We start from the raw sequence: 14,550 nt of genomic DNA, 5'->3' as shown, positions 1-14,550 counted from the left end.
GGGTGGGGAAAGACTGGTCAGTGATTGGCAGGACCTGTTTGGGTGGGGAAAGACTGGTCAGTGATTGGCAGAGCCTGTTTGGGTGGGGAAAGACTGGTCAGTGATTGGCAGAGCCTGTTTGGGTGGGGAAAGACTGGTCAGTGATTGGCAGAGCCTGTTTGGGTGGGGAAAGACTGGTCAGTGATTGGCAGAGCCTGTTTGGGTGGGGAAAGACTGGTCAGTGATTGGCAGAGCCTGTTTGGGTGGGGAAAGACTGGTCAGTGATTGGCAGAGCCTGTTTGGGTGGGGAAGACTGGTCAGTGATTGGCAGGACCTGTTTGGGTTGGGAAAGACTGGTCAGTGATTGGCAGGATCTGTTTGGGTGGGGAAAGACTGGTCAGTGATTGGCAGAGCCTGTTTGGGTGGGGAAAGACTGGTCAGTGATTGGCAGGACCTGTCTGGGTGGGGAAAGACTGGTCAGTGATTGGCAGGACCTGTTTGGGTGGGGAAAGACTGGTCAGTGATCGGCAGAGCCTGTTTGGGTGGGGTGGTACTGGTCAGTGATTGGCAGGACCTGTTTGGGTGGGGAAAGACTGGTCAGTGATTGGCAGGACCTGTTTGGGTGGGGAAAGACTGGTCAGTGATTGGCAGGACCTGTTTGGGTGGGGAAAGACTGGTCAGTGATTGGCAGGACCTGTTTGGGTGGGGAAAGACTGGTCAGTGATTGGCAGGACCTGCTTGGGTGGGGAAAAACTGGTCAGTGATTGGCAGGACCTGTTTGGGTGGGGAAAGACTGGTCAGTGATTGGCAGGACCTGTTTGGGTTGGGAAAGACTGGTCAGTGATTGGCAGGACCTGTTTGGGTGGGGAAAGACTGGTCAGTGATTGGCAGGACCTGTTTGGGTGGGGAAAGACTGGTCAGTGATTGGCAGGACCTGTTTGGGTGGGGAAAGACTGGTCAGTGATTGGCAGGACCTGTTTGGGTGGGGAAAGACTGGTCAGTGATTGGCAGAGCCCATAGCTGCCGATCCTGACGGTCAACTGTAGCTGTGGAGATTGAGACAGAGTCTGTTGCTGCACCTCGCCCAGTCGACCCTGTTGGAACACTGCAGGTAGGCACAGGAAGAGCCTACACTGGACAATGCCTCCTCCAACCCTGCCTTCATGCAATTTTGGTGGCACAGGAGGTCTTATGCATTAGCAAAGGCAAATAAAAATAAGCTGGGACAAGCAGCATGACCATTGTTGGACTGGACCAATGATAGAGTGGGGGAGGGGCTGGGGCGAGGTACGTACCTGGGTAGTTACTTCATCCTTCGTTAGTGCACAGAGCAGCAAGAATGGCTCCAAGGGCTGGTTTGTGTGAGATGTGAGACCTCCAGCCTCCCAACAAACCACATCTGCACTTGGTGCACCAGACTGCAGCTCCGTAGAGAATGTATTAAGCAACTGGAGCAGCAGCTTGATGACCTTCAGCTCATATGGGAGGTGATAGACAGGAGTACAGGGAGGTAGTCAACCCTAGGCTGCAGAAGGCTGGAAAGTGGTTGACTGTCAGGAAAGATGGGAAATGGGTGGTTCTGTAAGTACTGTATGCTCTGGGGCTTGGAAGGGGGGAGAAGAGCTCTGCAGAAGTGTATGAAGTTGCCATTACTAGGGAGAAGGTTCTTGGGAAACTGACAAGTCTGAAGGTAGATAACTCACCTGGACCAGATGGTGTACACCCCAGGGTTCTGAAAGAGGTGGCTGAAGAGATCGTGGAAGCATTTGTAATGATCTTTCAAGAAGCATTAAATTCTGGAATGGTCCTGGAGGATTGGAAAATTGCAAATGTCACTTCACGCTCCAAGAAGGGAGGGAGGCAGAAGAATGGAAATGATAGGCCAGTCAGCTTGAGTCAATTGTTAAGGATGAGATTTCAGGGTGCTTGGAGGCTCATGATAAAATAGTCAGCATGGTTAGAATTGTTTCTTTAAGGCAAAATCTTGCCTGACAAATTTATTTGAATTATTTGAGGAATTAACAAGCAGGATAGACAAAGGAGAATCAAGGGATGTATAATTGGATTTCCAGAGGGTCTTTGACAAGATGCTGCACACGCGACTCCTTAACAAGAACCCATGGTATTACGGGAAAGATGGATAAAGCTTTGGCTGCGGGTGACTAGTGGTGTTCCACAGGGGTCTATGTTGGAACCACTGTGGCCAAGTTTGCAGATGTTACAAAGATATTTGGAGGGGCAGGTAATGTCGAGGAAGCAGGGTGGCTGCAGGAACACTTGGATAGTTTAGGAGAATGGGCAAAGAAGTGGCAGGTGGAATATAGTGTTGGAAAGTGCACAGTTATGCACTTTGATAGAAGACTTAAAAGCATAGACTATTTTCTAAACGGGGAGAAAATTCAAAAATCTGAGGTGCAAAAGGACTTGGGCGTCCCTGAAGATTAACTTGCAGATTGAGTCAGTGGTGAGAAAAGCAAATGCAATGTTATCATTCATTTCGAGAGGACTAAAATATAGATGCAAGGATATAATGCTGAAGTTTTCTAAGTCATTGGTGAGGCCTCACTTGGAGTATTGTGAGCAGTTTTGGGCCCCTTATCTAAGAAAGGACGTGCTGATATTGGAGAGGGTTCACATGGATGACTCTGGGAATGAAAGGGCTATCTTATGAGGAGTGTTTGACAGCTTTGGGCCTGTACTCACTGGAATTTAGAAGAATGAGGGGATCTCACAAACATATTGAACATAGAAAGGCTCAGATAGAGAGGATGTTTCCTATTGTGAGCGAATCGAGGACCAGAGGACACAGCCTCAGAATAGAGGGGTGTCCATTTAGTATGGAGATGAGGAGGAATTTCTTTAGCCAGAGCGTGGTGAGTCTGTGGCTGATGGGTTCTTGATTAGTCAGGGAGAAGCAGGATCATTGGGTTGTGAGGGGAAATGGATCAGATGGCAGAGCAGATGCGATGGGCCAAATGGCCTAATTCATCTCCCATGTCATATGCTCTCACTTTCTGCAGCCCAAAGGCATCAGTAGACTGTCACACTCACCCAGCCGCACCCTGTGGGATGTAGAAACAGACCCCACTCCCCTCCAGATCCACAGTAAAGGCATTCACTGGGCAGGTTTTTATTTTAAACTTGGCAGCTGTAACAGCAGTATCCTTGATACTGGGCTTCTAATCACATTTATTTTAATTTGATTATTTCAAATTGATTTAATTAACTTAATTTAAATTCCTTTGTGGAAATGGCAGGATTGGAACTCGTGATTGAGTTGTTGGAGGTTGTGGTTGACTCAGTGACGATGAAGTTGCTGCCAATACCTCCTCTCCCCTGCTCCCACTCGCAGGCTGAACATTCTTCTAAAACACTTGAAACAACTAACTAGTGCCTTGGCTAATGAAGGCAGCTACACCATCTAATCAATGTACATTCAACCACTTTAATGAAGAGGCCGCTGAGTGTATGTCCATGGTCTGCTGCTGTTCCCATCCACTTCATCGTTCAACGTATTGTGCATCTTCTGCACAGCAATGTGTGGTTATTTGAGTTACTGTGGCCTTCCTGTCAGCTTGACCCAGTCTGGCCATTCTCTGACCTCTCTCATTAACAAAGTGTTTTCACCCACGGAGCTGCCAATCACTGGATGCCTTTTGATTTTCACACCATCCTCTGAATTCTGGAGACTGTTGTGCATGAAAATCCCAGATCAGCCGTTTCAGAAATACTCCAACCAAACTATCAAAGACTCTGTCATTCGTCCCTCTGGCACTTACCCTTGCAAGTGCTACACCTGCTCCCTCACTACCATTCAGGGTCCCAAACAGGCCTTCCATGTGAGGCGACACTTCACCTGTGAGTCTGTTGGGGTCATCTGCTGTATCTGGTGCTCCTGGTGTGGCCTCCTGCCCATTGCTGAGACCTGATGCAGATTGGGAGACCGCTTCACCGAGCACCTACACTCTGTTTGCCAGAAAAGATGGCATCTCCGGTGGCTACCCATTTTAATTCCACTTCCCGTTCCCATTCTGATATATCAGTCCATATCCTCCTCTGGAATTGTGATGAGGCCACACTCAGGTAGCAGGAACAACACCTTATATTCTGTCTGGCAGCTTCCAACCTGATGGTGTGAACATCGATTTCTTAAACTTCCAATAATGGACCTTACCCGTCCTTCAAACTCCCCCATCCCCTTTTCCCTCTCTCACCTGCCCATCTCCTCCCTCTGGTGCTCCTCCCCCTTTTTTTCCATGACCTTCTGTCCTCTTGTCTCAGATTCCCCCTTCTTCAGCTCTGTATATCATTCACCAATCAGCTTCCCAGCTCTTTACTTCACCTCTCCCCACCCCAGCTTCACCCATCATCTTGTATTCACCCCTCTCCCACCCCCCGTTTCACCCGTCACCTTGTGTTCACCCCTCTCCCACCCCTGTTTCACCCATCAACTTGTGTTCTTCACCCCTCTCCCCACCCCAGCTTCACCCATCATCTTGTATTCACCCCTCTCCCACCCCCCGTTTCACCCGTCACCTTGTGTTCACCCCTCTCCCACCCCCCGTTTCACCCGTCACCTTGTGTTCTTCACCCCTCTCCCCACCCCAGCTTCACCCGTCATCTTGTATTCACCCCTCTCCCACCCCCCGTTTCACCCATCACCTTGTGTTCACCCCTCTCCCACCCGTTTCACCCGTCACCTTGTGTTCTTCACCCCTCTCCCCACCCCAGCTTCACCCGTCATCTTGTATTCACCCCTCTCCCACCCCCCGTTTCACCCGTCATCTTGTATTCACCCCTCTCCCACCCCCCGTTTCACCCGTCACCTTGTGTTCACCCCTCTCCCACCCCCGTTTCATCCGTCACCTTGTGTTCTTCACCACTCACCCCACCCCGTTTCACCCGTCACCTTGTGTTTACCCCTCTCCCCACCCCCGTTTCACCCGTCACCTTGTGTTCACCCCTCTCCCACCCCCCCGTTTCACCCGTCACCTTGTGTTCACCCCTCTCCCCACCCCCGTTTCACCCGTCACCTTGTGTTCACCCCTCTCCCACCCCCTGTTTCACCCGTCACCTTGTGTTCACCCCTCTCCCACCCCCCCGTTTCACCCGCCACCTTGTGTTCACCCCTCTCCCCACCCCAGCTTCACCCGTCACCTTGTGTTCACCCCTCTCCCACCCCCGTTTCACCCGTCACCTTGTGTTCACCCCTCTCCCACCCCCGTTTCACCCGTCACCTTGTGTTCACCCCTCTCCCACCCCCGTTTCACCTGTCACCTTGTGTTCACCCCTCTCCCCAACCCCCGTTTCACCCGTCACCTTGTGTTCACCCCTCTCCCACCCCGTTTCACCCGTCACCTTGTGTTCACCACTCACCCCACCCCATTTCACCCGTCAGCTTGTGTTCACCCCTCTCCCCACCCCCGTTTCACCCGTCACCTTGTGTTCACCCCTCTCCCCACCCCCGTTTCACCCGTCACCTTGTGTTCACCCCTCTCCCACCCCCGTTTCACCCGTCACCTTGTGTTCACCCCTCTCCCCACCCCCCGTTTCACCCGTCACCTTGTGTTCACCCCTCTCCCCACCCCCGTTTCACCCGTCACCTTGTGTTCTTCACCCCTCTCCCCACCCCCCGTTTCACCCACCACTTAGTGTTCTTCACCCCTCTCCCCACCCCCCGTTTAAACCCACCACTTAGTGTTCTTCACCCCTCTCCCCACCCCCCGTTTCACCCACCACTTTGTGTTCTTCACCCCTCTCCCCACCCCCCGTTTCACCCATCACCTTGTGTTCACCCCTCTCCCCACCCCCGTTTCACCCGTCACCTTGTGTTCACCCCTCTCCCCACCCCCGTTTCACCCGTCACCTTGTGTTCACCCCTCTCCCCACCCCCCGTTTCACCCACCACTTAGTGTTCTTCACCCCTCTCCCCACCCCCCGTTTCACCCACCACTTTGTGTTCTTCACCCCTCTCCCCACCCCCCGTTTCACCCATCACCTTGTGTTCACCCCTCTCCCCACCCCCGTTTCACCCGTCACCTTGTGTTCACCCCTCTCCCCACCCCCCGTTTCACCCACCACTTAGTGTTCTTCACCCCTCTCCCCACCCCCCGTTTCACCTACCACTTAGTGTTCTTCACCCCTCTCCCCACCCCCGTTTCACCCACCACTTTGTGTTCTTCACCCCTCTCCCCACCCCCCGTTTCACCCATCACCTTGTGTTCACCCCTCTCCCCACCCCCGTTTCACCCGTCACCTTGTGTTCACCCCTCTCCCCACCCCCGTTTCACCCGTCACCTTGTGTTCACCCCTCTCCCCACCCCCGTTTCACCCGTCACCTTGTGTTCACCCCTCTCCCCACCCCCGTTTCACCCGTCACCTTGTGTTCACCCCTCTCCCACCCCCCGTTTCACCCGTCACCTTGTGTTCACCCCTCTCCCCACCCCCGTTTCACCCGTCACCTTGTGTTCACCCCTCTCCCCACCCCCGTTTCACCCGTCACCTTGTGTTCACCCCTCTCCCCACCCCCCGTTTCTCCCGTCACCTTGTGTTCACCCCTCTCCCCACCTCCGTTTCACCCGTCACCTTGTGTTCACCCCTCTCCCCAACCCCAGTTTCACCCGTCACCTTGTGTTCACCCCTCTCCCCACCCCCCTTTTCACCCGTCACCTTGTGTTCACCCCTCTCCCCACCCCCGTTTCACCCGTCACCTTGTGTTCACCCCTCTCCCCACCCCCCGTTTCACCCGTCACCTTGTGTTCTTCACCCCTCTCCCCACCCCCGTTTCACCCACCACTTAGTGTTCTTCACCCCTCTCCCCACCTCCCGTTTCACCCGTCACCTTGTGTTCACCCCTCTCCCCACCCCCCGTTTCACCCGTCACCTTGTGTTCACCCCTCTCCCCACCTCCTTACTCCGACTCTTTCTCTGGTCCTGAGGAAGAGTCTCGGCCCAAACTCGTTAACCGGACCCTTTTGCATAGATGCTGCCTGACTTGCTGAGTTCCTCCAGCATTTTGTGTCTGTTGCTTGGATTTCCAGCATCTGCAGATTTTCTCCTGTTTTTGACGGGCACTTATTCTTCCCCATTCTGATGTTTGCTCTGAACAGCAGGTGGACCGCCTCTCCATGCATGTCTGCATTGAGTTGCTGCTGCCAGATCAGGTGTACCTAACAAAGTGGCCACCGTGTGGGCATGGCCGGGTGTTTCATTTTCATACTCTGGGCTCTTGCTTGTACTGGGTTTGAATCCCAGACCCAGACCGAGATCGTAACTTCACATCACTGTTTCTCCACCCTCTGGTTTGCTGTTTCATGAGGCATTTGATTTGAATGAAAAGCTTCAACACAACACAGGTTGTTTCAGTCAGCTGTCTATTGATAAACATCCTCAAACATGAGGCAGTGATTCCCTGTGCTTGGCACAAATGATTTTATTGCTAATCGATACCTTACAGGAGTGGTTGTTCTGGAACCAGTCTGTCACCAAAGAGTGGGGTGGGGGAGGGAGTCACACTGGGTTCAGGGGAAGTTGGAGGACATTGTAACAGATAGCTCTGTAACTTTGGAATGTATTGTTGACACTGTCTCTGGAGGTAGTTGGTGTTGTTGGACATTTGCAGTTTATAGGTTGTAGGTACTGCCTGCAGCACAACATTCCCACTGAACCAGCTCGCTGTGACGGAACCACAGGCTGATCTCCTTCTTGGCCACTTCAACAGAGTCGCTGGCATGGACAGCGTTCCTGGAAAGAGGGACGACAGTTACAGGAGGCGAGGCTCAGAACTGACCGGAGTATTCGGACGGTGGGAGGTGAGTCCCCCTCTCCTACCTGCTGATGTGAACACACAGGTCCCCACGGATAGTCCCAGGAAGAGCCTCTCCAGGACTGGTAGCACCCACCATCATGCGAGAAACCTTCACCACGTCGTGGCCTTCCCACACCTGCAGACGAGACAGCACAAATCCAGCCGGGAAAAGAGGCCGGGAGTGAGGGGTATAGGCTCTTCAGCTGGCAAGTTCAATCTAACCCTTCCCCTTCCCACACCTGCAGACGAGACAGCACAAATCCAGCCGGGAGTGAGGGGTATAGGCTCTTCAGCTGGCAAGTTCAATTTAACCCTTCCCCTTCCATACGCCCGTCTCAAAGTCTCTTAAACGTCCCTAATGTATCTGTCTACCACCGCCTTTGGCAGGATGTTCCACACCCACCACTGAATTGAATTGAATTGACTTTATTTCTTAACATCCTTCACATACATGAGAAGTAAAAATCTTAATGTGCAGTCATACTAATTTATAGTAATTAGAACAGTCAATGTAACACAGAAATACACTCAAATCACCGTGAGTTCATCAGTCTGATGGCCTGGTGGAAGAAGCCTGTTGGTCCTGGTTTTTATGCTGCGGTACCGTTTCCCGGCTGGTAGCAGCTGGAATAGATTGTGGTTGGGATGACTCAGGTCTCCAATGATCCTACGGGCCCTTTTTACATACCTGTCCTTGTAAATGTCCTGAATCTTGGGAAGTTCACGACTACAGATGCACTGGGCTGTCCGCACCACTCTGCGAGTCCTGTGATTGAGGGAGGTACAGTTCCCACACCAGGCAGTGATGCAGACAGTCAGGATGCTCACAATTGTGCCCCTATAGAAAGCTCTGAGGATTTGGGGCCCAAACCAAACTTCAACTGTCTGAAGCAAAAGCGGCGCTGTGGTCCCTTTTTCACCACAGCTGGTGTGTACAGACCACGTGATGTGGATGAATAAAGAACCGACCTCTGACATTCGCCCCCCACCCTACAACACTCCAATCACTTTAAAATTATGACTCCTGAATTCGCCACTTTCACCTGGGAAAAAGGCTACTCAATCTATGCCTATTATCATCTTGTACAGCTCTATCAGGTCACCCCTTGTCCATCGCTTCAAGGAGAAGGCGTGCTCACCCTACTCTTATAAGCCATGCTCTCTGATCCAGGCAGCGTCCTGGTCAATCTCCTCCGCACACTCTCTGATCCAGGCAGCGTCCTGGTCAATCTCCTCCGCACCCTCTCTGATCCAGGCAGCGTCCTGGTCAATCTCCTCCGCAGCCTCTCTGATCTACACAGCGTCCCGGTGAATCTCCTCTGCACCCTTTCTAATCCACACAGCAGCCTGGTGAATCTCCTCTGCACCTTCTCTAATCCAGGCAGCGTCCTGGTGAATTTCCTCTGCACCCTCTCGAATCCAGACAGCGTCCCGGTGAATCTCCTCTGCACCCTCTCTAATCTACACAGCGTCCCGGTGAATCTCCTCTGCACCCTCTCTAATCCACACAGCAGCCTGGTGAATCTCCTGTGCACCCTCTCTAATCCAGACAACATTCTGGTGAATCTACTCTGCACCCTCTCTAATCCAGACAGCATCCTGGTGAATCTCCTCTGCACGCTCTCTAATCCAGACAGCATCCTGGTGAATCTCCTCTGCACGCTCTCTAATCCAGACAGCATCCTGGTAAATCTCCTCTGCACCCTCTCTAATCCAGACAGCATCCTGGTGAATCTCCTCTGCACCCTCTCTAATCCAGACAGCATCCTGGTGAATCTCCTCTGCACCCTCTCTAATCCAAGCAGCATCCTGGTGAATCTCCTCTGCACCCTCTCTGATTCTGGCAGCATCCTGGTGAATCTCCTCTGCACCCTCTCTGATCCAGGCAGCGTCCTGGTGAATCTCCTCTGCACCCTCTCTGATCCAGGCAGCATCCTGGTGAATCTCCTCTGCACCCTCTCGGATCCAGACAGCATCCTGGTGAATCTCCTCTGCACCCTCTCGGATCCAGGCAGCATGCTTGTGAATCTCCTCTGCACCCTCTCTAATCCAGACAGCATGCTGGTGAATCTCCTCTGCACCCTCTCGAATCCAGGCAGCATGCTGGTGAATCTCCTCTGCACCCTCTCGAATCCAGACAGCATCCTGGTGAATCTCCTCTGCACCCTCTCGAATCCAGACAGCATCCTGGTGAATCTCCTCTGCACCCTCTCGAATCCAGACAGCATCCTGGTGAATCTCCTCTGCACCCTCACGAATCCAGGCAGCGTCCTGATGAATCTCCTCTGCACCCTCTCGAATCCAGACAGCATCCTGGTGAATCTCCTCTGCACCCTCTCTAATCCAGGCAACATCCTGGTGAATCTCCTGTGCACCCTCTCTAATCCAGGCAGCGTCCTGGTGAATTTCCTGTGCACCCTCACTAATCCAGGCAGCCTCCTGGTGCATCTCCTCGGCACCCTCTCTAATCCAGTCAGCGTCCTGGTGAATCTCCTCTGCACCCTCTCGAATCCAGACAGCGTCCTGGTGAATCTCCTCTGCACCCTCTCGAATCCAGGCAGCGTCCTGGTGAATCTCCTCTGCACCCTTTCTGATCCAGGCAGCATCCTGGTGAATCTCCTCTGCACCCTCTCGAATCCAGACAGCATCCTGGTGAATCTCCTCTGCACCCTCTCTAATCCAGGCAGCGTCCTGGTGAATCTCCTCTGCAGCCTCTCCAATCCAGACAGCATCCTGGTGAATCTCCTCTGCACCCTCTGTAATCCAGGCAGCATCCTGGTGAATCTCCTCTGCACCCTCTCGAATCCAGACAGCATCCTGGTGAATCTCCTCTGCACCCTCTCGAATCCAGACAGCATCCTGGTGAATCTCCTCTGCACCCTCTCTAATCCAGGCAGCATCCTGGTGAATCTCCTCTGCACCCTCTCTAATCCAGGCAACCTGCTGGTGAATCTCCTCTGCACCCTCTCTAATCCAGGCAGCATCCTGGTGAATCTCCTCTGCACCCTTTCTAATCCAGACAGCGTCCAGGTGAATCTCCTCTGTACCCTCTCTAATCCAGACAGCGTCCAGGTGAATCTCCTCTGCACCCTCTCTAATCCAGGCAGCATCCTGGTGAATCTCCTCTGCACCCTCTCTAATCCAGGCAGCATCCTGGTGAATCTCCTCTGCACCCTCTCTAATCCAGACAGCGTCCAGGTGAATCTCCTCTGCACCCTCTTGAATCCAGACAGAATCCTGGTGAATCTCCTCTGCACCCTCTCGAATCCAGACAGCGTCCTGGTGAATCTCCTCTGCACCCTCTCGAATCCAGACAGCATGCTGGTGAATCTCCTGCACCCTCTCTAATCCAAGCAGCATGCTGGTGAATCTCCTCTGCACCCTCTCTAATTCAAGCAGCATGCTGGTGAATCTCCTCTGCACCCTCTCTAATCCAGGCAGCATGCTGGTGAATCTCCTCTACACCCTCTCTAATCCAGGCAGCATCCTGGTGAATCTCCTCTGCACCCTCTCTAATCCAGGCAGCATGCTGGTGAATCTCCTCTGCACCCTCTCTAATCCAGACAGCATGCTGTTGAATCTCCTCTGCACCCTCTCTGATCCAGGCAGCATGCTGGTGAATCTCCTCTGCACCCTCTCTGATCCAGGCCGCGTCCTGGTGAATCTCCTCTGCACCCTCTCTGATCCAGGCAGCATGCTGGTGAATCTCCTCTGCACCCTCTCTGATCCAGGCAGCGTCCTGGTGAATCTCCTCTGCACCCTCTCTGATCCAGGCAGCGTCCTGGTGAATCTCCTCTGCACCCTCTCTAATCCAGGCAGCATCCTGGTGAATCTCCTCTGCACCCTCTCTAATTCAAGCAGCGTCCTGGTGAATCTCCTCTGCACCCTCTCGAATCCAGGCAGCATCCTGGTGAATCTCCTCTGCACCCTCTCTAATCCAGGCAGCATGCTGGTGAATCTCCTGCACCCTCTCTAATCCAAGCAGCATGCTGGTGAATCTCCTCTGCACCCTCTCTAATTCAAGCAGCATGCTGGTGAATCTCCTCTGCACCCTCTCTAATCCAGGCAGCATGCTGGTGAATCTCCTCTACACCCTCTCTAATCCAGGCAGCATCCTGGTGAATCTCCTCTGCACCCTCTCTAATCCAGGTAGCATGCTGGTGAATCTCCTCTGCACCCTCTCTAATCCAGACAGCATGCTGTTGAATCTCCTCTGCACCCTCTCTGATCCAGGCAGCATGCTGGTGAATCTCCTCTGCACCCTCTCTGATCCAGGCCGCGTCCTGGTGAATCTCCTCTGCACCCTCTCTGATCCAGGCAGCATGCTGGTGAATCTCCTCTGCACCCTCTCTGATCCAGGCCGCGTCCTGGTGAATCTCCTCTGCACCCTCTCTGATCCAGGCAGCGTACTGGTGAATCTCCTCTGCACCCTCTCTAATCCAGACAGCGTCCAGGTGAATCTCCTCTGCACCCTCTTGAATCCAGACAGAATCCTGGTGAATCTCCTCTGCACCCTCTCGAATCCAGACAGCGTCCTGGTGAATCTCCTCTGCACCCTCTCGAATCCAGACAGCATGCTGGTGAATCTCCTGCACCCTCTCTAATCCAAGCAGCATGCTGGTGAATCTCCTCTGCACCCTCTCTAATTCAAGCAGCATGCTGGTGAATCTCCTCTGCACCCTCTCTAATCCAGGCAGCATGCTGGTGAATCTCCTCTACACCCTCTCTAATCCAGGCAGCATCCTGGTGAATCTCCTCTGCACCCTCTCTAATCCAGGCAGCATGCTGGTGAATCTCCTCTGCACCCTCTCTAATCCAGACAGCATGCTGTTGAATCTCCTCTGCACCCTCTCTGATCCAGGCAGCATGCTGGTGAATCTCCTCTGCACCCTCTCTGATCCAGGCCGCGTCCTGGTGAATCTCCTCTGCACCCTCTCTGATCCAGGCAGCATGCTGGTGAATCTCCTCTGCACCCTCTCTGATCCAGGCAGCGTCCTGGTGAATCTCCTCTGCACCCTCTCTGATCCAGGCAGCGTCCTGGTGAATCTCCTCTGCACCCTCTCTAATCCAGGCAGCATCCTGGTGAATCTCCTCTGCACCCTCTCTAATTCAAGCAGCGTCCTGGTGAATCTCCTCTGCACCCTCTCGAATCCAGGCAGCATCCTGGTGAATCTCCTCTGCACCCTCTCTAATCCAGGCAGCATGCTGGTGAATCTCCTGCACCCTCTCTAATCCAAGCAGCATGCTGGTGAATCTCCTCTGCACCCTCTCTAATTCAAGCAGCATGCTGGTGAATCTCCTCTGCACCCTCTCTAATCCAGGCAGCATGCTGGTGAATCTCCTCTACACCCTCTCTAATCCAGGCAGCATCCTGGTGAATCTCCTCTGCACCCTCTCTAATCCAGGTAGCATGCTGGTGAATCTCCTCTGCACCCTCTCTAATCCAGACAGCATGCTGTTGAATCTCCTCTGCACCCTCTCTGATCCAGGCAGCATGCTGGTGAATCTCCTCTGCACCCTCTCTGATCCAGGCCGCGTCCTGGTGAATCTCCTCTGCACCCTCTCTGATCCAGGCAGCATGCTGGTGAATCTCCTCTGCACCCTCTCTGATCCAGGCAGCGTACTGGTGAATCTCCTCTGCACCCTCTCTGATCCAGGCAGCGTCCTGGTGAATCTCCTCTGCACCCTCTCTAATCCAGGCAGCAACCTGGTGAATCTCCTCTGCACCCTCTCTAATTCAAGCAGCGTCCTGGTGAATCTCCTCTGCACCCTCTCGAATCCAGGCAGCATCCTGGTGAATCTCCTCTGCACCCTCTCTAATCCAGGCAGCATCCTGGTGAATCTCCTCTGCACCCTCTCTAATCCAGGCAGCATCCTGGTGAATCTCCTCTGCACCCTCTCTAATCCAGGCAGCATCCTGGTGAATCTCCTCTGCACCCTCTCTAATCCAGACAGCGTCCAGGTGAAACTCCTCTGTACCCTCTCTAATCCAGACAGCGTCCAGGTGAATCTCCTCTGCACCCTCTCGAATCCAGACAGAATCCTGGTGAATCTCCTCTGCACCCTCTCGAATCCAGACAGCGTCCTGGTGAATCTCCTCTGCACCCTCGAATCCAGACAGCGTCCCGGTGAATCTCCTCTGCACCCTCTCTAATCTACAGAGCGTCCCGGTGAATCTCCTCTGCACCCTCTCTAATCCACACAGCGTCCTGGTGAATCTCCTCTCCACCCTCTCTAATCCAGACAGCGTCCAGGTGAATCTCCCCTGCACCCTCTCGAATCCAGACAGAATCCTGGTGAATCTCCTCTGCACACTCTCGAATCCAGGCAGCATGCTGGTGAATCTCCTGCACCCTCTCTAATCCAAGCAGCATGCTGGTGAATCTCCTCTGCACCCTCTCTAATTCAAGCAGCATCCTGGTGAATCTCCTCTGCACTCTCTCTAATCCACACAGCATTCTGGTGAATCTCCTCGGCACCCTCTCGAATCCAGGCAGCATCCTGGTGAATCTCCTCTGCACCCTCTCTAATCCAGACAGCATCCTGGTGAATCTCCTCTGCACACTCACTAATCCAGACAGCATCCTGGTGAATCTCCTCTGCACCCTCTCTAATCCAGGGAGCACGCTGGTGAATCTCCGCTGCACCCTCTCTGATCCAGGCAGCGTCCTGGTGAATCTCCTCTGCACCCTCTCTGATCCAGGCAGCGTCCTGGTGAATCTCCTCTGCACCCTCTCTGATCCAGGCAGCGTGCTGGTGAATCT

The 14,550-nt window shown here is 53.5% G+C and overlaps 1 protein-coding gene across 1 annotated transcript in view; it reads right to left on the bottom strand.

The window, feature by feature from the left end:
- Positions 1-7,380: 7,380 nt before the first annotated feature.
- nme4 (NME/NM23 nucleoside diphosphate kinase 4) overlaps positions 7,381-14,550 on the bottom strand; it is a 92,992-nt gene continuing 85,822 nt past the window's right edge. The window contains exons 4-5 of the mRNA XM_059978875.1: positions 7,810-7,922; positions 7,381-7,722 (exon numbers count right to left, since the gene is read on the bottom strand). Coding sequence (XP_059834858.1) covers positions 7,602-7,722; positions 7,810-7,922 — 234 coding nt within the window. The 3' untranslated portion in view covers positions 7,381-7,601. The remainder of the gene's footprint in view (positions 7,723-7,809; positions 7,923-14,550) is intronic.

This window comes from Hypanus sabinus, chromosome 9, assembly GCF_030144855.1.
Source record: "Hypanus sabinus isolate sHypSab1 chromosome 9, sHypSab1.hap1, whole genome shotgun sequence".
Taxonomy (NCBI): domain Eukaryota; kingdom Metazoa; phylum Chordata; class Chondrichthyes; order Myliobatiformes; family Dasyatidae; genus Hypanus; species Hypanus sabinus.
This window is presented reverse-complemented; position numbering and strand designations above follow the sequence as displayed.